Genomic DNA, 27,243 nt, shown 5'->3' on the forward strand with positions numbered 1-27,243 from the left:
ACCATGCTGTCTTGATGATGACAGCTTTGTAGTAGAGGCTAAAGTCTGGGATTGTGATGCCTCCTGCTTTGGTCTTCTTCTTCAAAATTACTTTGGCTATTCGGAGCCTTTTGTGGTTCCATATGAATTTTAGGATTGCTTGTTCTAGTTTCGAGAAGAATGCAGGTGCAATTTTGATTGGGATTGCATTGAATGTGTAGATAGCTTTCGGTAGTATTGACATTTTGACAATATTTATTTTTCCAATCCATGAGCAGGGAATGTCTTTCCATTTCTTTATATCTTCTTCAATTACCTTCATAAGCTTACTATAGTTTTCAGCATACAGATCTTTTACATCTTTGGTTAGATTTATTCCTAGGTATTTTATGCTTCTTGGTGCCATTGTGAATGGGATCAGTTTCTTTATTTGTCTTTCTGTTGCTTCATTGTTAGTGTATAAGAATGTGACTGATTTCTGTACATTGATTTTGTATCCTGCAATTTTGCTGAATTCATGTATCAGTTCTAGCAGACTTTTGGTGGAGTCTTTCGGATTTTCCATGTATAATATCATGTCATCTGCAAAAGCGAAAGCTTGACTTCATCTTTGCCAATTTTGATGCCTTTGATTTCCTTTTGTTGTCTGATTGCTGATGCTAGAACTTCCAGCACTATGTTAAACAACAGCGGTGAGAGTGGGCATCCCTGTCGTGTTCCTGATCTCAGGGAAAAAGCTCTCAGTTTTTCCCCATTGAGGATGATGTTAGCTGTGGGCTTATCATAAATGACTTTTATGATGTTTAAGTATGTTCCTTCTATCCCGACTTTCTCGAGGGTTTTTATTAAGAAAGGGTGCTGGATTTTGTCAAAGGCCTTTTCTGCATCGATTGACAGGATCATATGGTTCTTCTCTTTTTTTTTGTTAATGTGATGTATCACGTTGATCGATTTGCGAATGTTGAACCAGCCCTGCATCCCAGGAATGAATCCCACTTGATCATGGTGAATAATTCTTTTTATATGCTGTTGAATTCGATTTGCTAGTATCTTATTAAGAATTTTTGCATCCATATTCATCAGGGATATTGGCCTGTAGTTCTCTTTTTTTACTGGGTCTCTGTCTGGTTTAGGAATCCAAGTAATACTGCCTTCATAGAATGATTCTGGAAGTTTTCCTTCCCTTTCTATTTCTTGGAATAGCTTGAGAAGGATAGGTATTATCTCTGCTTTAAACGTCTGGTAGAACTCCCCTGGGAAGCCATCTGGTCCTGGACTTTATTTGTTGGGAGATTTTTGATAACCAATTCAATTTCTTCGCTGGTTATGGGTCTGTTCAAGCTTTCTATTTCCTCCTGATTGAGTTTTGGAAGCGTGTGGGTGTTTAGGAATTTGTCCATTTCTTCCAGGTTGTCCAATTTGTTGGCATATAATTTTTCATAGTATTCCCTGATAATTGTTTGTATCTCTGAGGGATTGGTTGTAATAATTCCATTTTCATTCATGATTTTATCTATTTAGGTCCTCTCCCTTTTCTTTTTGAGAAGCCTGGCTAGAGGTTTGTCAATTTTGTTTATTTTTTCAAAAAACCAACTCTTGGTTTCGTTGATCTGCTTTACAGTTTTTTTAGATTCTATATTGTTTATTTCTGTAACAAAGCAAATTTAAATTGAAGATAAATACGTACTTTATGCCAATTAGTAAAATACCAGGCTGAGAGTAGTAGGTCTTTAATACTATCTTTTGATGCTAATGAAAAAAAAAAAAAAAAAGGAAAACAGCTTTTAAAACTGGTTTCCTCTAGGAAGCAAGAGTGGAAGTGAAAGAAACAGGGCAGAGAACATTTACATCAGGAGTAAAAGTATAAGGAGAACAGCAGCTGCTCTTTTATTTTCTATTATCCATTTGCTCTTCTTATATTCTTGGAAAAAATGCAAATGGTTTAAAAATTAACAAAACTGGTATGAAACTTTAAGGTTTACACATCTTAATTTGTAAAAGATAAAATACAGTTCTGGAATGTCAGAATTTGCCTACCTTTATTCATCATTCCTGAGGTGAATTTCCCCTTCTCATTGTTCCCGCATATTGAATGCACCTGAAGATACATATTTTTTCTTCTTAGTAATAGAAAGACTTGAAATCATAACTGTAAAGCATATGATGGATGAATTCTCTGCTTTTACAGGTCCTGTTGGTTATGTTTCTCATTTTAAAATTTATATTGTCAGCTGTTGAAACCCATGAGTCGTTGTTGATTTCAGTTAACCTTTCATGGTGACTTAATTTTCTCATTTATGAAATCAGGATAAATAATATGTAATTCATTGTTGGTATTGGCATTAAACAAAGATAGTTTAAATCAATTTTGAGAACATATGTTAAATATAGGCTTGATAATTAGAGTATTCTAGGAATTTTCCTGTGATTAATTAGATTATGATTTAGTTTTACACTAAGATCTTTATTTGACATAAAAAACTGTCCTTATATAAGTCCATTAGAACTTTTTTAGTATTCAAAAATATTTCTGGGAGATTTTTAAGTAATTTCATCTGATTAAAAACCATAAAACCAGGAGCACCTGGGTGGCTCAGTCGGGTAAGCATACAGCTTTGGCTCAGGTCATGATTTCACAGTTCACGGGTTCGAGCCCCATGTCGGGCTCTGTGCTAACAGCTCAGAGCTTGGAGCCTGCTTCAGATTCTGTGTCTCCGTCTCTCTCTACCCCTCCCCTGCTTGCTCTCTGTCTCTCTCAAAATAAACATTTTAAAAAATTAAAAAATAAACATGAGTTAAAAAAAATACATAAGACCAATCAATACATAGGATTAGGTTGTTGTTTTTTTTCCCCAAGATTTCCAAGGTGGTGGAAATGATTAATTGGTAAAATAAGTAACTAAGGAAGTTTGGGGTGGATGGATTTAAAGTGTAGAATATTTTTTTTGAGAGAATTGATAGAATTAACTATAAGACCTATTATAGGTATGTCCAAAATGAAGTTTGTGTATTTAGTACTTTATTAAACTATAGGATTTTTTGTTGTATTTGTCTTCATTATACTAGAAGAACAGGAGAAATGTTCAACTATTAAAAGGCATTTCATTATACAGTCTTATGAACTAAACAGTTCATTAGTATCTAAGAGAAAATGTATATAACTTCATGTAACTTCATTATTATTAAAACTAAGTTTGATAATTACCTAGAGGCCATAAATAAATTAGAATTTTAGAAGAATTCTTAGAGCTAAGCGTTAGATTGACTCAAAATCATAATACTGGTTAATATTTAGGTTAGAAAAACACTTGCTTCATGATAGTTCATTTAATGTCCTTGTTGACTATTGCATGTAGGCTGGATTTATGAAAATATAAACTATCTATTTAGGAGACCACCATATGCTTCTTCGCAGTTTCTTGTGAAATTTTCTTATGAAGTTTGCTTAGTCTTAATATTCACATTACCAACAAATTCCCATATTAATTTAAGTAACTGAAATAATCTCAACTGTGATTTTGAAAGTTACATTAACATTAAAAGCACTACTTAGAAAACCATCGGGAGATGATCTTGGTATCTGTGAATCTGAGCAGAAGGCTGTTGCCCGTTTTAGTCTAAGCTTTAGAAGAGAAAATAAGGATTTAAATAGCTGGATGATTTTATATTTGATACAGGCAGAATTCTCTGGATGTTGAGAACTGTTAATGAATGAAGTGGGTTGTTAAGAATTCTTTTGTTTCTTCCTGAAAATATGCTCACCCACTTGCTCGTTAATTTAACTGCTGTGCTTACGGGAGGCATGTGCTTTCTGAATTCTTGTGAAATTAAAAGGATTGTTTGACATTTAAAATCCTAACTTTACTACTTTTTTTGTTCTTTCTTTTAGGAGGAGCATATTATTTAATATCTAGAAGTCTAGGGCCAGAATTTGGTGGCGCAATTGGCCTGATCTTCGCTTTTGCCAATGCTGTTGCAGTTGCTATGTATGTGGTTGGATTTGCAGAAACTGTGGTGGAGCTGCTTAAGGTAATTTCCCCTTTTAGACGTTGGTTTCCCAAATGTTTATTGAGGGGGTTATGTACCACTCCCCATGTTAGATGCTAGGAAAGCTGTCATGGACGCAAAACACGTCCTTCAAGAAGTTTAGTGTGGAAGATAGACAAAAAAATAATGACAATACGATGTCACAAGTGGGTAGTTGTAGGAGACCTTGGCAACACAAAGGGTAATCACTTAACCTATGTCCAGGAAAGGGGGTAGCACAGGAGTGTAAGGAAGAGTTTTCCAGGGATGGGAGTCTAGGTGTTAGCAGGCGGGTCAGAGGAATGGGGCATCGTATGAAGGGAATAGGGAAGAAAAGGAAACAAAGGCCTGGAAGAGTATGGTTTGTTTAAAAAACAAAACAAAACAAAAACCCTGTAAATATTTCTTTATGACTAGAGCCTAAAGATTTAAAACTAAAGAGAGGAAAAAAAGGGTCAAATCAGGAAAGGTATTGTTTGCTGTTAAATTGTGGTCTTAATCTTGATCAGAGTTAGGGGCTGGGACGTGATCAGATTGGTGCCTAAAGAAACCCCTGGCCCTCGAGTAGAGAATGGATCTGAGGGATCACAGGTGGAGAGGGAGACCATTTAGAAGATTGTAGCTATCCTGGGAGAGGGATGCTGGCATACGTTCAAACAGTGACCAGTGAGGCTGGAGAAGTGTAGTGAACTGGAAAGATTTTTTTAAATGTTGAATGAGTGGACTTGATGATTATTGGGCTTATGGAAAATTAGAGAAAGGGAAAGGATTTTCAGGTTTATATACAGATTTCTCAGTTGGTGATTCAAATGGAGGATAATGGCCTTCCCTTCGAAATAGCAACACAGGGCAGTTTAATTTGGGATGTCTAATTTGAGGAACCTGAGTTACATCCCAGTAGAGCTGGCCAGGAAGTAGTTGATAATACTGCTCTGGAGTTTAGGAGAGCATTTGTTTAAAAAAGGCATTGGGATGTGTGTAGTTAAAGCAGTACAAGCGAAATAGGATTTGACATATTTAAATGAGAAGAACCTTGAGAGATACCTGTAGTTGTTCATGTTAGGTTAGGTTGTAACTCTTCTTCTGCAGTAATATGCAGTACAGTAGGAAGGGTAAAATCTGAGGAGGACTGAGACTTACATTGGCATTGACCTTCTTTGTATAGGCCAAAGGGATGGAGAAAAGCAAGGGCTATACGAAAGCAAGCAATGTAACTATTATGAATTCCTGTTTTTACATTATTTAATTTGTTAGCATGTTTTTAATGTCATTGAAATTAAACCACAAACATTTTTACTTGTAGAGTGGAAAGAGTGTGATTTTGGGCAAAAATGTATTCATTTCTTAGACAGTATAAAAGACCATTTTCAAAAGCATGACTTGGCTAATCACAGTGAATACAAAATATATTTCTTGAAAAAATCCTGTTGGTACTGCTTTGACATACTATGATTTTTATTTGCTTGTTACCAATTTCATTTTTGATTTATTGAATCTGTATTAAATACAGCATTATTAATTTGATCATATTTTTGATATCTTGAGATAATTGTATGATACCTCAATAGTACATAGTTATTTATTCCTTTTCCTTAGGCCTCCCTATTCATTCCATAGTCATTTATCTAACTTTTTCATGTAAGGTGTTGTCATGTCTCTGAAATGTTTCAAAAAAGAATTAAATAGTTTACTTCAGTAATTAATATCGTTCATTACATTGATAATTCTCTTCTAGGAACATTCCATACTTATGATAGATGAAATCAATGATATCCGAATTATTGGAGCCATTACAGTGGTGATCCTTCTAGGTATCTCGGTAGCTGGAATGGAGTGGGAAGCAAAAGTAAGCAATGACATCATTGGAATATCTGTACATATTTAATATGTCAACTTTTAGAACTTATTAGGGACCACTGTTAAGTGTGGTAATATACTTAGATTTTGAAGATTCCTTAAGTGGCCATTTTCAGAGAAATTTATGTATCAGGTTATCTTCTATCTGACAAGGTAAGGAATATTTGGAGATAACAGTCATTCCAGCATCCACTTAAACCCAGTACTTTCTAACTTTTGACTTCCTACCTTCCATCCCTTCCCCTAATCTTAATTTACATTCTTTAGAATCACTCTGGTCAGTATGTTAGGAGCCCAAATTAAACTCTTGGCTTTGTAATTATTTAAAAGTTCAACTTCGAAAATTAACACAGGGGCAATAAACTTCAAACTAGTGCCCATAGAGATCAGAAAAGTTAATCTTGTTCCTTGCGATTGAACTCTCAGAAATCCCAACTACCTAAGCCAAGGGCACTGTTACTGGGAAGAATTGGTGAAGTCACATGTTAACATGTAGGCAGGGCAACTGGAATTCTTTCTGTACCTTTGAGAAAATATTCCTCAGCACAACTCTATTTTCCTGACTAATGCACATCCACACAGATGCTGCTGAGGATCTCTAAGTCCTTTTAGGTTTCTTCTTGTTTCCTTTTTTAAGTCATGTAAGATCACACATCTGTGCTATATATGAGCCATGATAATGTTACCAGATCAAAAATTAGGAAAACTGTAAAGATTAAGGGTTATTTTCTTAAATCATTAGTATAAAATTAAATCATTTACTTACACATTTAACCAGTTGACTTTACTGAAAATAATAGAATTTCATACTACCTGGGACATGATTCTCATTCAAGCAGTTTTTCTTACCACAGATGACACAGGTTTTCTGGAGTATCTGCTCCACTTTATTGGGAGGTTAAGAGTGGAGGAGGAAAGGTGAGGGTAGGGGGCAAAATAGTAAACAGAGTCAAATGTATAAAATTGCAGTTCTAAAATAAATGTCATAGGGATGTCATGTACTGCATGGTGACTATAGTTAACTCTACTGCATATTTGAAAGTTGCTTTTTTAAGAGAGTATATCTTAAAAGTTCTCATCACAGGAAAAGACAAATTTTTAACTCTGGTCATGGATATTAACTAGACTTATTCTGGTCATTTCACAATTTATGTGTATAAATACTGAATCATTGCATGGTACCCAGGAAACTAAAACATTGTTACACATCAGTTAGGCCTCACAAAAACAAAACAAAAAGAGTGCAGGAGGAGGGGTTGTTCTCATAGATTGTTCCCCCAGACCCATTGCTACTTAGATCCTCCTCCTGGATATTGTCTTCTTTCTGTACTTTTTCTTCGTCTTTTCCTGCAGGTGTCACACATTCAGCATTGTCTTTGGACTTGGTGTAAAACTTGTGTTTGTAACAGATATGTTCCCCACGTCAACATTGTACTTAAGGGGGCAGTAAATAACCACAAAGGATGAAAAGCCTACAGATTGTGGAATTTATAGTGCTTTATGATTTACTGGAGGGCATGCACATCTTTAATTTCAGAAATACATGGGCTGGTTCTACGTTTGCTATCCATTTTCTTCCGAGCATATTGAACATTTTTGGATAGTTCTTCAAAGATTTTTCATTTAATAAAAGTTTATTGAGGGGCGCCTGGGTGGCCCATTTGGTTAAGTGTCTGACTTCAGCTCAGGTCATGATCTCACAGTTTGTGAGTTCGAGTCCCACGTTGGGCTCTGTGCTGACAGCCTGGAGCCTGCTTCGGATTCTGTGTCTCCTCTCCCTGCCCCTCTCCTGCTCACACTCTCACACTGTCTCAAAAATAAACGTTTTAAAAAATTAAAAATAAAAGTTTATTGAGCACTTGCTTTGTGCTTAGCACTGTTTGAGGCTCTGGGAAAACAAGACAAATCCTTTCCCTCATGCAAGTTATATGGTAGTGAAAGTGAATCAGTGTATAGACATGAGAGATTTGATTTTGATTTTTAATATTTGAAATTTCTAGGCTCAGATTGTTCTTTTGGTGATTCTACTTCTTGCTATTGCTGATTTCGTCATAGGAACATTCATCCCATTGGACAGTAAGAAGCCCAAAGGTTTCTTTGGTTATAAATGTAAGTAAAAAAAAAACAATTTTAAAGGTGCTTATTATAACATTCCATTAGTAAACAAGATTAGTATATTTTAGGTTCTTTGTAATAGAATTGATTTTGGTATAGTTACTCCAATTTAGTATTGTCTCTTTTATGTATGTTACAGAGTAAAATACCACTTTTATTTAACCCTTTGGTTTTTCATTATTAGCAACAAAAGGTAATAGAAGTAGAAAAATCAGTGCTACTGAGGAAAGGTGCTTTTGTTCTTTATAATTTAGGGAGTTTTTAACTGAAATGGTAACTTGTGTTTTCACATGGCTTTTTCATTCTTCACAACCCAAAGTGCCTAAACCTGTGAAAGAAACATTCATTTCTTGGTGTAATTGCAACTTAAGTTTTTCTACAGTTGTCATTAGAATTTGTGAGAATTTTCCACAGTTTTCACCTCTGTAACCCTTTTCATTCTGCATCTGATTGATGAAATTGTCATTTGTTATTCCCCAAAGTGTCTCTCTGTACTGCCCCCTCCACCCCAACTCCCCACCTACTGGATCAACCCATCCTGTCTCCACAGGATAAAATGGAGCAGGAAACAATTGTTGCATCAGCATCATAGAGGCTCACCACTTAGGGTAATAAATAGACTTGTCTTCAGTTCATCAAAATTCCTGGTTTTGCAGCCTTAGAGGAAGAGACGTAGCTTTTATACTGCAAAATTGTATAGCCCAGAGCTGCTCACACAGATCTGTGAAAAGATACAGAATGTACATCAATGCATTTCTTCCTTCACAAAGTCTTACTGGGAACAAAAATCAGCTGACCCAAATTGTGCAAACTAGACCCCTAGTTGGTCTACACCCTGGTGTAAGCTCACTGATAACGTACAGACCTTAGAACATTTGTGAGTAGCACTGGTTTGGCTTATATCAGACACTGACTTAGTTGGCCTGGGTGGTTTTCTGATAGGAATTGTTCCAAGGATTTTACCTGAGCCAGTGATGCTTTTCCATTCTTCACAACCCATTATTTGTGCCTTCTGGTCCTGGGTTGATAGTGTGATAATATGTTTTTATGAGTGGTATTCATGCCTGATTCTAAGCTGGGCTTTAAATTCTTTATCTTCTCCATTGGGAGGACAGGTGTCTACTATGCATGCCAGAAGTGAAGTTCAGTAGCATTACTTAGGTAGTTCCTTTTCTTTATTTTATGCTCTCATAAATTGTGACATTTATTTTAATTACAAGTGATTTTTTACTTAAGTGTTTTTTTAGGATAAAAAAATTTTTTTGAGCATTTCTTTTTGCAACTTTATTTCTAAAAGAAGTGTTAAAAATTAGAGTGGATGATTACTTCTAAAAATATTCCTAGTAATTATATATTTCCTCTTTGTGACTTAGGTTGACTTCAGAATAGCTACAAATAACTGCCACGTTTTTCATTTCCTTGTGTTTCAGATCCTTGGCAACTTTACAAAAGTATTGCATAGCTATCTAGTATAGTAATAAATATTGTATAAGTAGCATATCTAGATTTATCTCAGTCTGAAGTACATAAATCTAAATAAATTTTGGAATGTGACTTTTTTTCTTGGTGACTGATACTGCTTTGCTATCTTGCCATTCATCTTACTAAGGTAGTGAGCTACCAGATGGCTCTAGCAGAGGACCTGGCGTATGGCACACACTCAGATACTGGTGGATGGGTGGATGGTTAAATGACAGTTAGCGGGTTATTTCATTGTCAGGGCCCATCATAATAGATGAAAACAGTAGGACTAGTTAAAGCTTTGATTATTGTTACAATGGAAAGGGACTTTACCTAGTTTGCTTCAGCTAAAATTCTGTGGAAGCCTGATGAATACTTCAGCATCGAAGCATAAACAGGTCAGCACTAGGAAGTAGAGAAAGCTATACAGATAGTATGTAGGTTAGATGTAAGAAAAAAATGGTTCCATGTTAGTATGATGTTTTTCTACCTCCTTTCTTGTTTCCTTGACTGACCCCAGACATTAAGAAGTTTATCCATGCTTTGATTGACATCTGGACTAGTGATACCAATCAAGGCAGAGGTGCTTGAAACATAATTAGTAAGGTATATGGACTAGTACGCATGACCGAAGTCAAATCATCATTTTGATTGTAAACTGTTCCCTCATATAAGAAAAGAGGAATGCCAGACTTCACCTAGGAGGTATTCAAGAATTTACCAGTGACTTGAACTGAAAAAAAACGAGGGATCGTGCATATGTATCGCTCAGACTTGACCTAAATTATAATGGTGCAATCTGCTTTCCATTAATTGCCAAAGACATTTTGTTCTCCATAGCTGAAATATTTAATGAGAACTTTGGACCGGATTTTCGGGAGGAAGAGACTTTCTTTTCTGTATTTGCCATCTTTTTCCCTGCCGCAACTGGGATTCTTGCCGGAGCAAATATCTCCGGTGATCTTGCGGTAAGTATTACAAGGTACTGGATCACTTCTGTATAAAAAACGGTAGATGTATATTATTTTTAAAGGTAGACTTAAATTTTTTTTCTTGCCTTCTAGGATCCTCAGTCAGCCATACCCAAAGGAACACTCTTAGCCATTTTAATTACTACAGTGGTTTACATAGGAATTGCAGTATCCGTAGGTAAATAACCATATAGTTTTTTATGTGTTTCAGAAATTTCATGATGTACACACTTTAAGTATTTATTTCCATGACATTTCTATTTCTAACTTTTAAATTAAGAAATATTTCAGTAAGAAGGTTTAGAGTTGCATATTTTAATTCAGAGAGAGTTTTAAATAAACTGGTAATGATTTTATAGGCATTAGCTAAACTACCAGATGCTCTATTGTTTTTTCCTCTAAGATTTTTATTAAAGTAAATTAGAAAATTATGTAGTCTTATTTGCAAACTTAAATTTCACTGAGCTACAGTTTATAGAAAATGTAATACAATGGTGTAGAAGTAAGTGAATTTTACTTTGTGATCTTTATAAAATTTTTAATATTTTTGCTTATGGTCATTATTTTATATTTGCATGTTAATCTTACTACGTATGAAGATTGTTTCAAGACATTTAAACAACATTTGGCATTTTCTGTCATAAAAAAATGATTCTGGTAAACAGGACATAGTGCATCAAATGAAAAGCGTTACTGAAGTCTTACTAAATCAAATGAAAATGGTTTTAAATCTTTTATTACATTCATGAAATCATGGCATTTTAGAACTTGAAAGGACTTAAGTGGTCAACCAGTCTCTAAATCACTGTTTTGCACAAGACTGAAAGTTTAGAGATTTCCTTACCAAGGATAACTGACACTTGATTTCCAGAAGTGTTTTCTTGGCAAAGAGAGATTTTGTTTTGTTTTATAATGAATTCTTTAAAGAATGTTAGTAAAGTAGGTTCTTTAAAATATACTAATCCAAAAAAAAAGGTAAATATTTATTTGCCTGTAATTTACATGTAGTGACTATAGATAAATTGTATTGCCTTTACTACACTTTGGTGAAACTATATACTTTACCCAGAACACATATATTCTTGAATTGTAAGCCTTGTTTTAATGTCTAGACTCAAGTTTTCCAGTTAAATCTCTGAACTATATTATAAGAATAAAGCTTTAGTTTAAAACCAGTCTGAAGAATCAAACTCCAAAATCATAGACCACAGAGTATAAGGTTTTCATAGTATTTCGGTAAGAAAAATTTTTTAAATGTGTATTTATTTCTGAGAGAACATGAGTAGGGGAGGGGCAGTGAGAGACGGAGGCAGGGAATCTGAAGCAGTCCCTGTGCTGTTAATGCAAAGCCTGATCTGGGGTTTGTTCCCACAAACCATGAGATCATGACATTCCCATGAGCCATGAAATGGTGACGTGAGCCAAAGTTGGGCACTCAACTGACTGAGCCACCTGCTCACTCCAAGAAAATTGTACTTTGTCACATATTTGGTGATATGTTGTGAAGTAATGACAGAACTCTTTTTATAAACTCTCCTGTTAATTTGCCTAAATGTAATTTTGAAACTTCACTAAACAAGAATTGGAAATGCTAATAATGCTATCATGGTGGGCTAAATTCACATTTAGTAAAGGAGTTGGATTTCATTTATTCTTCCAAGTCTGTATATGCGCAAATCTCTGAAATTCATTTAGAAAAAACAAATCAATTATATATATAAGCTTAGCAAAATATTTTTGTGTTCCCCTAAAAGTTCTTGGCACAAGAAAATTTAGTTTTAATTTAAAGAAAGGTTTATATAACTGGTTATGTTTCACATTGGAAAATAGTTACAGCAAATAAATGGTTTCTGTTTGTATGTTACCCCCTAACGCTGTTGGCCATCATACTCCTTTCATTCTGTCCACATTAGCCCTTGGAGTGTCTGTTCTCCCTGACCAGCCTACATCAGTGGTTGTGTAACTAGTTCAAAGTAATGGAACCTTTTCTCACCCAATCACATCCATGTAGAACATCAGAATATGAAACACTTAAAAGCATACATGCTTTATAAAGGGTAGACAAGCTTCTTTTCTCCCCTCACCCAAATGGTTTCACAAGCACCTTTAAGGAAACGTGGTTTTGCAAACACTATTCTGAGAGTTAGATGAAGAAATTGAGGACAAAAAGGACTTGATGTAGGCTGTCTAATCATTAAAATGTTCTTCCTTTCAAACTTAAGTTTCTGTTTGTTGTTCACTTTAGGGTACACTGTTTATTACTTTTACTTCATATGTGATGAGACAGGAGTGCTAAAGTGCTTCAAAAGTAAAAATATATGAAGTCTAAGGAATGGTAATTGCCAATAGTTACACATCATATGTTGTTCCAAATAATGAAATGCTTTTTTATAAATAAAGTTTTTTAAATGTCGTATTATAGAAGTTTTCAATTTTGCACAAGAGTAGAGAGCTTTTTCTAATCAACTATAACCCAGTTTCAATGAAGTTATCAAGAATTAACAATGTGTGGTTAATCTTGTTTCACCTATACCCGTTCATTCTGCCCCACCAGTTATTTTTAATCAATTCTCCAATAATCATGTCTTTTCTTAATATCAGGGTAGACTTACTTGAGCCAGAGGTTTAAACAGAATTATAATTCATTGATATTCACATTGCTTTCCTTCACAGAAGTTTGATATTACCTGAAATCTGATCTTTGGCATGTTTCAAATATAAAATACTTGGAGCAGGAAAACATTTCTCCCATTTGTAACTCTTTCAACACAACGTGTTTATATTTGCTTAAGGACATCTTACCAAATAGACCTAGAAATGGTTTTGCTTGTTATCATTTTCCACAACCACATGTACAGGGTTTTTAATCGTGTATTTGTAAAATACTAGTTTTTAATAATGTTTTGATTCATTAAAATATTGGGGATCATGATGCTTTTTTAAACTCTATTACAGGTAAATCTTTGTAAACTATAAATGCTATGAAAGTAAATGGTGAAAATGTCAGTACTTTTAACAAGTATATATTCAGTACCATAATTTGCTTTATGGATATATGTAATTTTGAAATGAATATAAATTTGAGCTATCTTACTTGTTATTGTACCTTGCACTTCAGGTTCTTGTGTTGTTCGAGATGCCACTGGGAACGTTAATGACACTATTGTAACAGAGCTAACAAACTGTACTTCTGCAGCCTGCAAATTAAACTTCGACTTTTCATCCTGTGAAACCAGCCCTTGTTCCTATGGCCTAATGAACAATTTCCAGGTGAGCATCATATTTATATTATACAGACATTTATGTAGAGGTTAGACTGCTATCAAATTTGGGCATTGAGATTCCAGCACTAACTTAGAAGGGAGGGCTATTGTTATTTTCTACCGAGATATCTGTTGGAAAAGTCTCTAGATAACTAATTGGGCAAATAGAAAAATTTTGAAAGGGTAAAATCTGAAGCTCTTCAAGAGCAAAAGGGCTCCCAAGGGTAACACTTCTATATTAGGGTACAATATATAGTACATATGTATGGTGTATAGTTTAAGAAAACAAGCATCTCACACATGGTCATATTTCTTGGGTCTATTTCTAGGTTCTCTGTTGTGTTCTATTGATGTTTGCATCTATCCATCCACTAGTACCATACATTTTTGACTAGAGTAGTTACATAATAAGTCTTAAAGTCAAGTAGATTGATATCTACCACTTTATCCTTTTTCAAAATGGTTTTAGCTATCTTAGTTCTTTTTGCTTTTCTATAAAAATTCTAGAGTAATCTTATGTTTATCTGAAAAAAGTCTTGGTGGGGTTTTGTTACGAACTGCTTTAAACTTGTATATCAATTTAGGGAGAATGACATATTCACTCTATTGAGTGTTAGAATCCATGAACACAGTCTATTACTCCATTTATTTAGGTCTTTGGTTTCCTTCATCAGCATTGTGTAGTTTTCAGAATACAAGTCCTATACGTGTTTTGTTAGATTTGCACAAGTATTTCATGTTAATTTGAGTTTTTTAAATCCACATTTGTTCAAATGAGTTTGTTTTTCTAATTAGAGGTGTCTACATAATTGTTTTATATATAAAATCCCTTTTAAAAAAACACTGATGAGTATCAGTAGTGTTATTTAGTTAGATAAGGCCCATATAGTCCTAGTGTGCTAAACTACCATTGAACAACAGAATTAAATTTTTGTTGTTGTTTACTTACTTATTTTTGAGACAGATCAGGGGAAGGGCAGAGAGAATCCCAAGAAGGCTCTGCATTGTGAGTGAGGAGCCTGACATGGGGCTTGACCTCATGAACTGTTAGATCGTGACCTGAGACAAAATCAAGAGTCAGATGCTTAACTGACTGAGCCACCCAGGCACCCCCAGAATTAAGTTCTTAATGGATGTTTGAAAGTTTGTGACCTTTTAAAACATATGAACTGTGTAAAAGATAACACTACTTGTCCAGAACTTGGAGGATATCATTTCTTCTTCCTTTTATTATTATCTCTACAAGGTTCTAAAGGTAAAATGAAATTTTTGTAAAATATATGGGTTTTTACAAACAGAAGATTATACTGAATCAAAGGAAAAACTAAAAATTTTGTTTCCTGGTGTTTTTACAGTTTAGTGTAATTATAATAAACAATAATTAATGATTTATTGTATTTTAGGACAGTATAAATTTCATGTAGAATAATGAAATTTTGTAATAAAGTGTAACATTTTAATGGCGTTATTTTTATTTTTTGTGGTTTCAAGCAATTGTCTACATTTTCAGTGTTTAGAAATATTGAACCCAATTATATAATAGAAGTTTGTTTTTTTCTAGTCACAAGACTAGGCATAGTCGTAGGCATGAAAGAAAGTATTCATATCCAGCTAATGATCCAGGCCAATTCTGACATTGATATTGTGTATGAAAGGCACAAATGTTGATCTCTGCCCAGTGACTGAAAATGCCAATCAGATTTCTGTGTTGTTGCCTTAAAATACAAAAGTGTGTTGTCTTTATCAAGTCTAGTATGTAAAGCAAAGAGCAGCTTGGTTTATGTAAAGCTGCTTTGCTTATACAACTAAATAAATCTTCAAAAATTTTAAAAATGCTTTGTAAAGTGAAACAAAAAAATCCTGTAAAAGCGTAAACTCATCATTTAGAGAATGAAGAATGGTACACAGAACATAAGTAACAAGCATGCAAGTTGGAGTTTGATGATGCAATCCACCCAAAACCACACTTGATAATGCCATGGTGCATGTCTTTGTCTTTTCATACTTCAGGAAGAAAAATGACTTGGATCATTTTGTCTTAAATTTTGATTTTTACATATATAGTCGTAGGTTTCTTAATGTATTTCTACATTTTAATGTCTTCTGAAACCACTGACTCACCATTGCTTAGTAAATAAAGTGTGAGCCTTTTTACTGTCAGTCAAAACCCTTCATAACCAGTCTTATGTCCCGCTGCCTTCTATCCACACTGAACCCATGTGGTTGCATATTTTTGCATATATACATGCACACATGCTTCTCCTAGTCTTTTCCTTTTTTTTTTTTTTTTTGGCTCTTCATTCTGCTTGGAATGCACCTACTTTTTTTCTTTCTATATGTGCAAATATGCCTTTAATCAAGGAAACACAGTTCCATGAAGATTTTCTTGAACCTCAAATCATCAACACATACACATATATTTCCCCCATAGAAAAATCTTGACTTTTGTTTTTTTTCTCTTACTAGAGATAAGACCTTTATTTTTGTCATCTTTGTTTCCATCATGTATTGTGGACAACACTGATGTTACCATTATTTACATTCATTATCATTATCCTTGCTATTCATATTTTATCATAAAATGGTGGGAAATGCAGAGGTTATTGGGTAAATATGTAACTAGAAAATAGGAAACTCAGCAAATTTTAGAAGGATAGCGTTTCTAGATGCTAAGTGTGGAGCATTATTTACCTCCCTTCAGAGGTGATAGAAGAAGAGCAAACGTGATTTTTCCCTCAAAATTGACAGATGAAAGGTTATAGTTATATGTAATGCTTGTGGTGTCTGTTTTGCCTTAATCCAGCAAAGTATCATTTTCTCTGTACTTTGCTTTTTTTCTTCCTTTATCTCCTGTCTTTGCACTTACCTTTGGGGTCATGATGGACAGGCACACAATTTTGGATTTGAAAAGTATATATAGCAGAAATCAAGTCTGTTCATTTTTATTCTGGTCCATCTTATCTGTCCTTTATAATCTCCTTCCCCAAAGACAGGAGTTGCACTGCTAATCTAGTATTAACGACTGTGAAACATAGTGATTGTGAACATATGGCATATATCTAACTACCAAAATTTGACTAAAGGGCCGAATAGAAAATCATTTGTTTAAGATTTTTTTCTCTCTGAAATGCTTACAGAGGTCAATGCTAATATTTTTTTAGCCACTTTAATATATTCTTCATTTTTAATACTAAGTCTTTTGAAAGATACAGAGAGAGCTACTTAGGTGAAACAAGGTGGAATTATCAACACATGAAACCAGATGTATCCATTATGGCCCGGGATCATGCCTATAGTTAACTTTACATCTGGTTTAAAGTATAAAATTACAGTCAAGGGCAAAATAGTCACAAATACCTTAAAACCATATTTCCTTGTCTCCTTCTTAGTTGGCACGGTCTTGGTCACTATAAATGAAAAGTAAATCTCTACTAGGGAAGTAATGAATCTAGGTAATGATCATCATTCACTACTGGTGGAACTTATAATGGATTGGTCAAGTTGACAGTACCTGAGTCCTCCAGACAATTTTCCACCTCTGTCTTGTCTTTTCACAGTTTTCAAAGATGTGGGAGGAGCAGTGCAATGAATACCTCTATACCTACCCCTTCACTTAAATTTACTAGGTGTTTATGTTTTGCCCCAGGCCTTTACCTTTGTATATATGTATAGTCTCTTTCTTCTCAAATATGTGAAAACAAATTATACACACCATAAAATGCCCATCAGTTTGAGCTCTTTGAAATATTCTATATGGGCACAGTATAGTTAGCCCACTTCAGGAATTCGTTGTTGTTGAAATACTGTTACTTAAATATATCATCCATCTTCATTTTCCCCACTTGCTCCAGTAATGTCCCTTATAGCTATTTTTCTTAGATCCAAAATCCAATCTAGGTTACGTATGGCATTGAGTTACCATGTTCTTTTAAAATCCTTTAATCTAGGAGTTTCCAGCCTGCCTGTTTTAATCTTCCAGGGTGTTGCTATTTTAAAGAGTCCAGGCATGTTACTTTGTTTTTTGCCCCTCAGTTTGGATTTATCTGGTTGTCTTCTCATGATCTAAATGATCAATCCATTTTTTTTTTAAACTTCATTAGGGAAATTTTTGAACATGTACAAAGATAGAGAAAGCAGTGTAATGTACTTTATGAGATTTTATTAATCACCAGTGCTTGGCTGACTTTGTTTTATTTATAACTTCCTACTCCCCACATTATTTAAAGACACATCATAGACTTATGTCCTTTCAGGTAGAAATATCTCCACATTAGATTCCGAAAGTTGTGGTCTCTTTTTAAAAAAGAGAAAACATAACTACAATACCAATCTCATAGAAAGGGAGGGAGCAAGGAAAGAAAAGAGAGAAAAAGCAACCTTCTTGAGAAAGAAAAGAAAAGAAAGAAAAAACAACCTTGATGGAAGTTCACCATCTTGAAATACTCTTGCCACAGAACTTGTACTTCATCCTGATGCACTGTCTAGATCTGTCAGTTCACTAGAAATACAGAGGTGAGAGCAGCGGGTTACATACCACAAGTTGGAGATGCAGTCAGTGAAATCCAGAAGTGTGAGGCTTCCCTGAGACAATGAATGACTTAATAGTAAAATGTAAAGGAAAGCAGTGAACCTGCTGATTGAAAAAGACGTTAAGAGACGTATCAACCAAATTTAATGTGTGGTCTTTTTGTGGATTTTGGTTTAAACTATTTAAAAAGGCAAGAAAAGATGGAGAACTTGAATGGTGATAGGCTGTTTGGTGATGTTAAGGAACTACTTTTTAAATTCTGACAGTGGCTTTGTAGTTAGAGTTTTTAAAAGTTCTTACCCATTAGAGGTACATGGTGAAATATTTATATATTTGTTTATTAAGTGATGTCTGGGGTTTGATTCACAATGATGTGAGATTGGTCCTGAGCTGATCATTGTTGAAAGCAGGTGATAAATACTTGGTGGTTCATTATGCTCTTCTGTCTGCTGTGTGTCTGAAATTTTACCAAATAAAAAGATTCAAGGTGAACGCTACTGGTAAATATGTTTTAGAAATTTGTAATGCACATAACCATTATTACTGCTTGTTATTACCATATCCCCCCGCCCCGACTGTTAGTCTCCTTCATTAGCATAATAATGATATATAGTATTTTGTTCTTTCTTGACTTGTTTGTAACACTTAATTTTCCCCTTTTTTAAGGTAATGAGCATGGTGTCAGGATTCGCACCATTAATTTCTGCAGGTATCTTCTCAGCCACTCTTTCTTCTGCATTAGCATCCCTTGTGAGTGCTCCTAAAATATTTCAGGTAGGTATTTTCATAGTACAAGCTTTATTGAAAGGGAAGTTATGGTAATATATTTCACTTTGGGATTCTTAACTTTTTCAAATCATTTGTTTGCCTTTATATGTGTATGACATATACACACACATCTCAAGACAGGTATCTTTAATTTTGTGAATGTTTCTCTTTATATAAACATGAGTGCATTTACCTACTGTGAAGGTATCGTCAAGTTGTCTTTCTGTAAATGGTGATGGAGTTTTGTTTTTTCAACATACTCTCATTGCACAAATTTTTATAATGTCTTACTAAGAATAAGGAATGCAGTCCAAGTATAAGTTGAAAGAATTAAAGGACCTTGTGCCCCCTTGCATGATGACAGCCTTTATGTTTTGATTTATGAACATTTGAATGCCTACTATATACCATACATTGTGTTAGCTACTCAGGATGACGAATGAGGCACATCTTATCTCCCTTTAATGAGCATTAAGCAAACAGCTGACACTGAATAGGATGTTGTTCTGCAGCCTTATTCCTGATATTATAGTTGTTGCCAGTGAGTAGGGTCAATGTAGAATATATCTCTTAAAATAGTTTTTAGTAGAGTTTTAAGAAAAGTGGTTAAGTTTTATAATTAGGATTTTTATTTGCTTTAAGTCTAGGATTTAGACTTTTTTTTGGTGATGTAGGTCACACCTATGTCATACTCCTCAAATTTTCAGATTTATTTGTATGCCTGCTTCTCTGCCATTTATCTTCATAAAAGAATTTCAGCGTGAGGAGGGGGGTAAGGTAGATAAAAACTTCAGTGGTATTCTCTACCAACTACCTTTTGATACTTGAAATGTTTGGTCTCCTTTATCGTTTGTTAGGTAAAGCAGTGTGACACAGTGGGAAGAAAGAGGATCAAGAAGTAGAAATCTTGTGTTCTAATCCTGAGTGTGTCTGAAATTTTACAGTATTATATGTTTATACAGTATTATACAGTATTATACACTTACACATATTATAACTGTAAGGAAATCTGTTTGTCTAATTTCATTATATTTCCTCTAATATTTGCCTTTCTTCACTAGGCTCTATGTAAGGACAACATCTACCCAGCTTTCCAGATGTTTGCTAAAGGTTATGGGAAAAATAATGAACCTCTTCGTGGCTACATCTTAACATTCTTAATTGCCCTTGGATTCATCTTAATTGGTTAGTCATACAAATGATGTGCTAATACAGATTTTGTAACATTTATAGTGTGAACTCTAAACATTGAATTATTAAATTATGAAGAAAACCTTAATTTGCCTAGTAAACTAAGTTAGTTTTTTTGTGATTAAATGAAAGTGTACGTAGAAAATACTATAAATTATAGTGCTCCGTACATACCTGCGAAAATTATTACCATCACTAAGTCTCCATCAGAGGGAACTGCTAGGTTCTTGTCCCTGAAACAAATAAAATGACAGCGTACGAGAAAGGGTTTTAGTGCCCTCCTGAAGGTAGAGCCTCCCCTGAGCTACTTTTGGGCACTTTTACCTCTGATCACAAGTGAGTTAAATGAGTCTTCCACTGCTGAAGATGATAGTAGACTTTTATTAAAAGTCAGATAGACAAGCAAGTATGGAAACTAACTCTCATGTAATGCTGCTAGGTATCTCTTCGGTATGGCTACTTTGGAGAATAAATCACTAATGTTTTGTAAAGGTTCTCACAGTCCAGCAGTTCTTTTTAGTAGTCTATATATATCCTAAAGAAACTTGGACGTATATCCAAAGAACCATATCCAAAGATGTTTTTAGTGTCTTATGTATAATAGAAAAGGAAAGCAACTTAAATACCTACTAACAGAAGAATGAAACTGCCGACTATTATCGGAGAGTAAAAATAATGAATACGCTTTATCTCCACATATCAGTATGAATGAGTCTCAAATATAAAAAATGTAACCAAATTGCAAAATGATAAATATGGTATTTGTCTGACTTTGAAAATACCCAAAACAGTACTGCATAAAACTTGTGGACTATATATGTGTTTAGTAAAACTATATAATGTCACTGGAAAAATAGGGCAACTTTGGAAGAATGAGGTGGAAAGGGTTCAACTATGGACCCAAGGGTCGATGTCTGGAAGTATATGAAGTACCTGTGGCAAAATATATGTACTCATTAAATCTGAAGTGTGGATATAGGGCTATATCTATCATCTAAAGGCTTAAAATAATTTCATGTTTTAAAAAGTTAAAAAATGTGTATAGTGTGTCCTTAAATACACCTCATGTGTCTTTTGCAGCTGAACTGAATGTTATCGCTCCAATTATCTCTAACTTCTTCCTTGCATCGTATGCTTTGATCAATTTTTCGGTGTTCCATGCCTCACTTGCAAAATCTCCAGGTGATCTTACATTTTCTTAAAGTTCTGTGAATGCATTAATGTCTTTGATTTTAGAGAAAATAATAAAACTTCAACACATTTTAAAAGATGGTGTTGTGAGTGATTAACCCATTAATGCTCAGTCCACCTTTACTCTAGAGTCAAGTTAAGTGAGTCTTCAAAGATCTCTTTGTCATGAAGTTTACTGGTAGTTTACTGTTTCTTGTCTTAGAAGCATGTAAGATAGCATTAATCTCCAATTCTGACTAATACTATGAAAGAATTATTTTCTCCCTGTTTTTATTATTTATTTAACTGCTTTCCATTTAAGTTCTAAGAACATGGTTATGATAAAGCTAACATGCCCAGAAAAATATTTTTAACACAGTAAGTTCTGTGGAGTTCTGTTTTAAATGGTCTCTGGGAACTGAAAAACTGCCCCATATGCTTTCATCGAGGACTTTTTATTATAAACCATAACAACAGCTGGACATCAGGGAAAGAATGAAGGAACAAAGGCAATTTTCCTTCTAAGGGTCTCAAATTCTCTCAGAATAGGGAAGATAAAGTATGGAACTTGGGACACACACATCTTAGCTTCAGTCTTATCTTTAAGAATATAAATTTTAGAGATGGGTATGTGTGGTTGTAAAAGGATAACACAAGGGATGCTTACATTGGACTGCTCTTTGTCTTTACTGTATTAATATCAGTATCTTAGTTGTGATATTGTGTAATTTTGCAAGATGTTATCATTGCAGGAAACTTAGGTAAAAAGTCCCCAGAATTTCTCTGGATTATTTCTCACAACTTTGTGGGAATCTGCAATAATTTCACAATTAAAAGTTTAATTTAAGAAAAGAATATGAAATTTATTGAAATGATTTTTAAATAATATTTTTGGCTATGGAATGAAAATTTGAAAACATGGTCTTGAGCATTTTTTTATAGTGAACTTAATTCATAAATACTTCATCAAATGGGAAGATAAGTTTCTACACCCAACTGTTAATTTTTCTAGCAAGTAGGTGAATTAACAGTTTTCCAGAAAATTTTGTTTGAACTCTTTTGTATATGCATTAGAATATGCATATGTTTCATGGTAAAATCCAAAATATAAAGCCACACTTGTAAAGACTCAACTTGAAACTTCCTCTCAATCTTTTGTAGTTTTTTTGTATTCCCTGAGATAGGTTGATGCATAGAATAAAGTAGAATTAAATACATGTGCTTTCTTCATGGCCTTCAAAAATTGTGAAAGTTCATTGTGCTCAGTAATGCTCCATGAATCTACTTTTATATGTTAGCCTTATAGTGAATATTTAAAGCAACCACAAAGAAAGTTATTTTGTGCACACATATGTTCCATTGTCTAAAGCAGATAAGGTATTTCACTGACTTTTATGTGTCTGTTTTGTTTGTAATTGTTAGGATGGCGTCCTGCATTCAAATACTACAACATGTGGATATCACTTATTGGAGCTATTCTTTGCTGCATAGTGATGTTTGTCATTAACTGGTGGGCTGCATTGTTAACATATGTCATAGTCCTTGGGCTGTATATTTATGTGACCTACAAAAAACCAGGTTAGTACTCTTATATTTATTGTTTCAAGCCACAAGACACTTCGAAGTTCTTTGTTACTTTTCCTGTCTAAGCTTCATCTTCTGTGTACTTGAAAGGTGCTTTGTGTAAAACCTAAAATACTTCTCATTTCCAGATATATGTAGTCTTAGTGAAATAATTACCACAAGACTTGTTATTCTATGTAATTTCACACTTGCCCGTAAATTTAACTAATCCTACTTACAGAAAAATGACACATTTGTATTACTAACATTTGGGTGACCCTCAATGTATTTTAAATTTTTCCTTGGAAGGATTAGACTTCGTAGAATAGCTCTTGTAATAGCCGTTAGCCTAATAAGCATACGTGTTAGTACTGTGGTCTTAGCACCTGTTGGAGTAAATTGCACGGAATGGACGATATATTAGAAAGATGTAGTATCTTTCCGTTAGTTCACCATATAGCAGGGAACATTTGACAAACATGTCCTAACTGGGAAATAGTTAAAGATTTCCCAGAACGTGTCGTGTTGGTAACTCTTGGGTGTATCTCTACATAAGATGATGATCATTAGGTGTATTGGGATTGGCCCAGTGTAGTGTGGTGACTGTAACACTGAGGGAGGAGCCAGTGAGAAAAGTTTGACAAGTTTTGGCCCCATTCGACTAAGTTAGGAAGAAATGCAAGAGTAGCTGCAGTGTCGTCATCTGAAACTGTGAGGAAGCATTTTGCAATCCAGATATGATGCAGGGAGGTTTTGGATTAGAGTGTTGGCTTTAGAAATGAAATGGACAAAGAAGGTAATGTTTTAACCATCTTAGAAACAATTATTTCTCTAAAATAACAAATTTCTAAAGTCCTATTTGGTGTCCAGGCTGTTTACTCAATGCAGAGTGTGAAATTTTCCTGTTCCAATAACTTAAACTATTAAGTACTATGAATGGTAATTTCACAGTTTTGAAATCTTTCCATCAGAGATCAGCCTCTTTCCCATTAGGCCTCTGGCTATATAAACAATAATCTTAAAATTATTTGTGGAACTTTGTTGAGTTGCATGCACAGCGTGTCTCTAGCCCCATCACCTTAGTCTTTTCTGAACTGTACTTGTTCTTTAAATGCAGTTCCAGTTCAGATTAGCATTATCACAGTGTCATGCCATGCACTTGAACTGTTGAGCATTGTCAGTACATTGGTTTATTTTAGCATTTGATTTTTTAAACATGGGAGCATCGTTTACTTCTCTGTGCCTCAAACTGGTTATTGATCGTTGGTTAATACTGGTGTGTTGCTGTGTGTACCCTGTCTTCCCACAGACGTGAACTGGGGATCCTCTACACAAGCTTTGACTTACCTAAATGCTCTGCAGCATTCGATTCGTCTTTCAGGGGTGGAAGACCACGTGAAAAACTTCAGGTAAGCGGTAAGGTGACATAGAAGCATCTGTGTTAGGTGCCACTCACTTCTTGACTTACTGTTCGGTAACATTTTCATCTGCTGATATTTCTTGCGAAGTTTCCTAAAAGCACAGAACATTCGTTTTTGTTTTGGCTGGACTTTGGATGGGCCATGTGTTCAAAAACAAGGGTAGTAAGATTTTTTGGTTATCAAAAATTGACAAAGAGGTGAGTTACCTGATTTACAAAAATGTTACAAAACTAAAAGTGTCAGAAGTCTCTCATTTGAAGGCTTTTAAATGGTAGCTGTCATAAAGTGCATAGTTTCTTCCCCTTGTGGCCAGCGAAGTTCGGTAACCACTGTATAACTACAAAGTATGAGCTTCTTAGGGATTTTTGACATACCCTATTTTGTAATTATACTAAAGCACTAACTATTGTCGTGTTAGTTGCTTTTTTCTCTCATCATTGACTTCTGGAATCCAGTTTTGATGATAAAGAATCAATGTCTTAAAGAACATTTATACTGTTTTACTCAATAAGTGACTTTGTATTTTATAGTAGTGTATTAATCATCAATTTAAAAACTATTCCTTAAAAGATAAAAATAAAAACTATTCCTTAATTCAGCCTGCTTCTAACAATTGATGGAATTCAGTTATTAAAGTGCTACTGATACCTATCCCTCTAAATCAAGAAATCTCATTATTTCCCTATGTAGATTCTTAGAAATTATAGATTTTGCATTTTGTGGAAAGTAGGCTTGCCATTTTTTTAAAAATTGATCTAAATAGTCTTTCTCATACTGTTCAGTTAAGCCTGACTGTAAGCAGTTGACTTTCTGTATTCATGAGTAATCACATCTCAGTGGCTTCTGAATAATGAAGAGATGTGTTCCATGCCTGTCAATAAACCAAAAGGGGAAATACTGTTGAAAGAAATCCTAAGGAGTGAATGAGTGACAGAAAAGAACTGCTCTACCAGTTTTCTCCCAGTAAGAAAAGTCTTTATGTATTTTTCTGTTACTTTTTGGATCCTGCCCCCATCCCTTTTTTTCTAGAATGAAAAGTTTCCAGAGACCACAGATGTTCAGCTTTGGAGTAGAGAGAAATTGGGAAAAGAAAAAGCAATGAGAGCCCTGGGCGGAAAACTTTAATTTTAGTGCATTTTGAATAGATGATGCCAAGTATGGCTGAAAATAGAAATCCTCCCTTTGTGTAAAAAATTGTATTACGGAACTGAGAGTATGACCAAGACTCAGAGTTAATTTGCCATCAATGAATACCTTTTGCTTTGCTTTGTTATACTAATGGGAACATTGAAAAGATGTATTTTATTCCAGTATGGCTTCTTAAATCTTTATCAGAATTACACATGAACATAGTTGAGAGAAACAGAAGAAAATCATGAAAATCCGTAGTTGCCTGACTTTTCATGTCCCTGTTTGTGTCATACCACAGGCAACCTCTTTCAACTCTTAGCTGATTGATTTATTAATTACTTGATATTCCCCAACATTAGAGTTGTCTTGCTGTACTTTTTGATTTTTAATTTAACTTTAATTAAATTTAATTGACGTCCTTCACCCACATGTGCCCACCACACACATGCACTCTTCCCTTTGTCCCATCCTCACAATATATTTTTATGTCATTATTTTGATTAGGTTTTTATATTTTTATGACTTTTTAAAATGATTCATAGCTGAGCCACGTGGTAATTATGACTCCTTTTTCTTCCCTTGTACAGCTTTCTTGTTTTCTCTGGAACCAATTTTTTTCCTTTTCTTTTCTTATTTAATTTTATACATATCACTGTCTCAGCCTTCACCAAACTTAGCTAAAGATGTGGTTTTCTCCACCTTGTAGTTTCTGTTTCTTGAAATGTCTTTCTCTCTGTTTCCTGTCTTTTAGCTTGGGTTCTTAGATTTAGCCTTGTGTGAAGTAACTGTGGTCCTTGGCCAGGGAAATTCTGCATTGGTGCTTGGAGCTTGTCATTGAAGCCCTTAATGGAGATGAATGTGGCTTTGCTGGTTCTTTGAGAAATTCAAGTCATCTTGAAGATTGTTTTTTTTACAATTAGATTTCACAGAAAGGAATCTTTTAATTTTTTGCTTGTTGATGACAGTCGTGGCTACTGAGTTCTGAGAGTCAAGTGGGAGAGGAGATTGAAGATCTCAGGATTCAGTATGTAAATGTTTTCTCCATTCCTCCCCTGATTAAAGTAGCTGCTTCTGCTCTCAGTTGTTGCTAGTGTGTCACAGACCAAAAATGTTTTCATTAAAGTATAGTTGACATATAATATTAAATAGTTTTAGGGATGCCTGGCTGCCTCAGTTGTTAGAGCATGCAGCTCTCTATCTCGGGGTCATTCATCAGTTCAAGCCCTGTGTTGGGGGTAGAGCTTACTTAAAATAAATAAAATTTAAAACTTATTTAAAATTCTAAAGTTATAGGTAGACTACATAGTGATTTAATAATTATACACATTATGAAATGCTTGTCATGGTAAGTATATTACAGTATTTTTGACTATTCCCAGTGATACACTTTTCATCCCCAGGACTTGAAACTGGAAGTTTTATACCTCTTAATCTCCTTAACCCATTTTGCTCATCCCCCCAATCCCCTCCACTTTGGTGGCCATCAGTTTGTTTATATTTATGAGTCTGTTTTTCTTTTTGTTGTTGTTGTATTGATTTCTTCTCTATATTTGTGAGTCTTTTCATCTCTTGTTTGTTTTCTCTTTTGGTTTTTAGACTCCACATGTAAGTGAAATCATGTGGTATTTGTCTTTCCCTGTCTGGCTTATCTCCCTTAGTATAATATCTTCTAGGTTCATTCATGTCAAAATGGCAAGATTTCATTATTTTTTACGGCCAAGTAATATTCTGTTGTATATATACCATGTATTCTTTATTTATTCATCTGTCACTGGACACTTAGGTTGCTTCCATATCTT

General features: G+C 34.4%; 1 protein-coding gene across 1 annotated transcript in view; it reads left to right on the forward strand.

Moving 5' to 3' along the window:
• Positions 1-27,243, forward strand: part of SLC12A2 (solute carrier family 12 member 2) — a 117,752-nt gene that overhangs the window by 51,671 nt on the left and 38,838 nt on the right. The window contains exons 5-15 of the mRNA XM_049648456.1: positions 3,869-4,008; positions 5,741-5,851; positions 7,863-7,971; positions 10,279-10,406; positions 10,503-10,587; positions 13,528-13,679; positions 18,867-18,974; positions 20,030-20,153; positions 21,240-21,341; positions 22,752-22,907; positions 24,202-24,301. Coding sequence (XP_049504413.1) covers positions 3,869-4,008; positions 5,741-5,851; positions 7,863-7,971; positions 10,279-10,406; positions 10,503-10,587; positions 13,528-13,679; positions 18,867-18,974; positions 20,030-20,153; positions 21,240-21,341; positions 22,752-22,907; positions 24,202-24,301 — 1,315 coding nt within the window. The remainder of the gene's footprint in view (positions 1-3,868; positions 4,009-5,740; positions 5,852-7,862; positions 7,972-10,278; positions 10,407-10,502; positions 10,588-13,527; positions 13,680-18,866; positions 18,975-20,029; positions 20,154-21,239; positions 21,342-22,751; positions 22,908-24,201; positions 24,302-27,243) is intronic.

Source organism: Panthera uncia, assembly GCF_023721935.1.
Source record: "Panthera uncia isolate 11264 chromosome A1 unlocalized genomic scaffold, Puncia_PCG_1.0 HiC_scaffold_17, whole genome shotgun sequence".
NCBI lineage: Eukaryota > Metazoa > Chordata > Mammalia > Carnivora > Felidae > Panthera > Panthera uncia.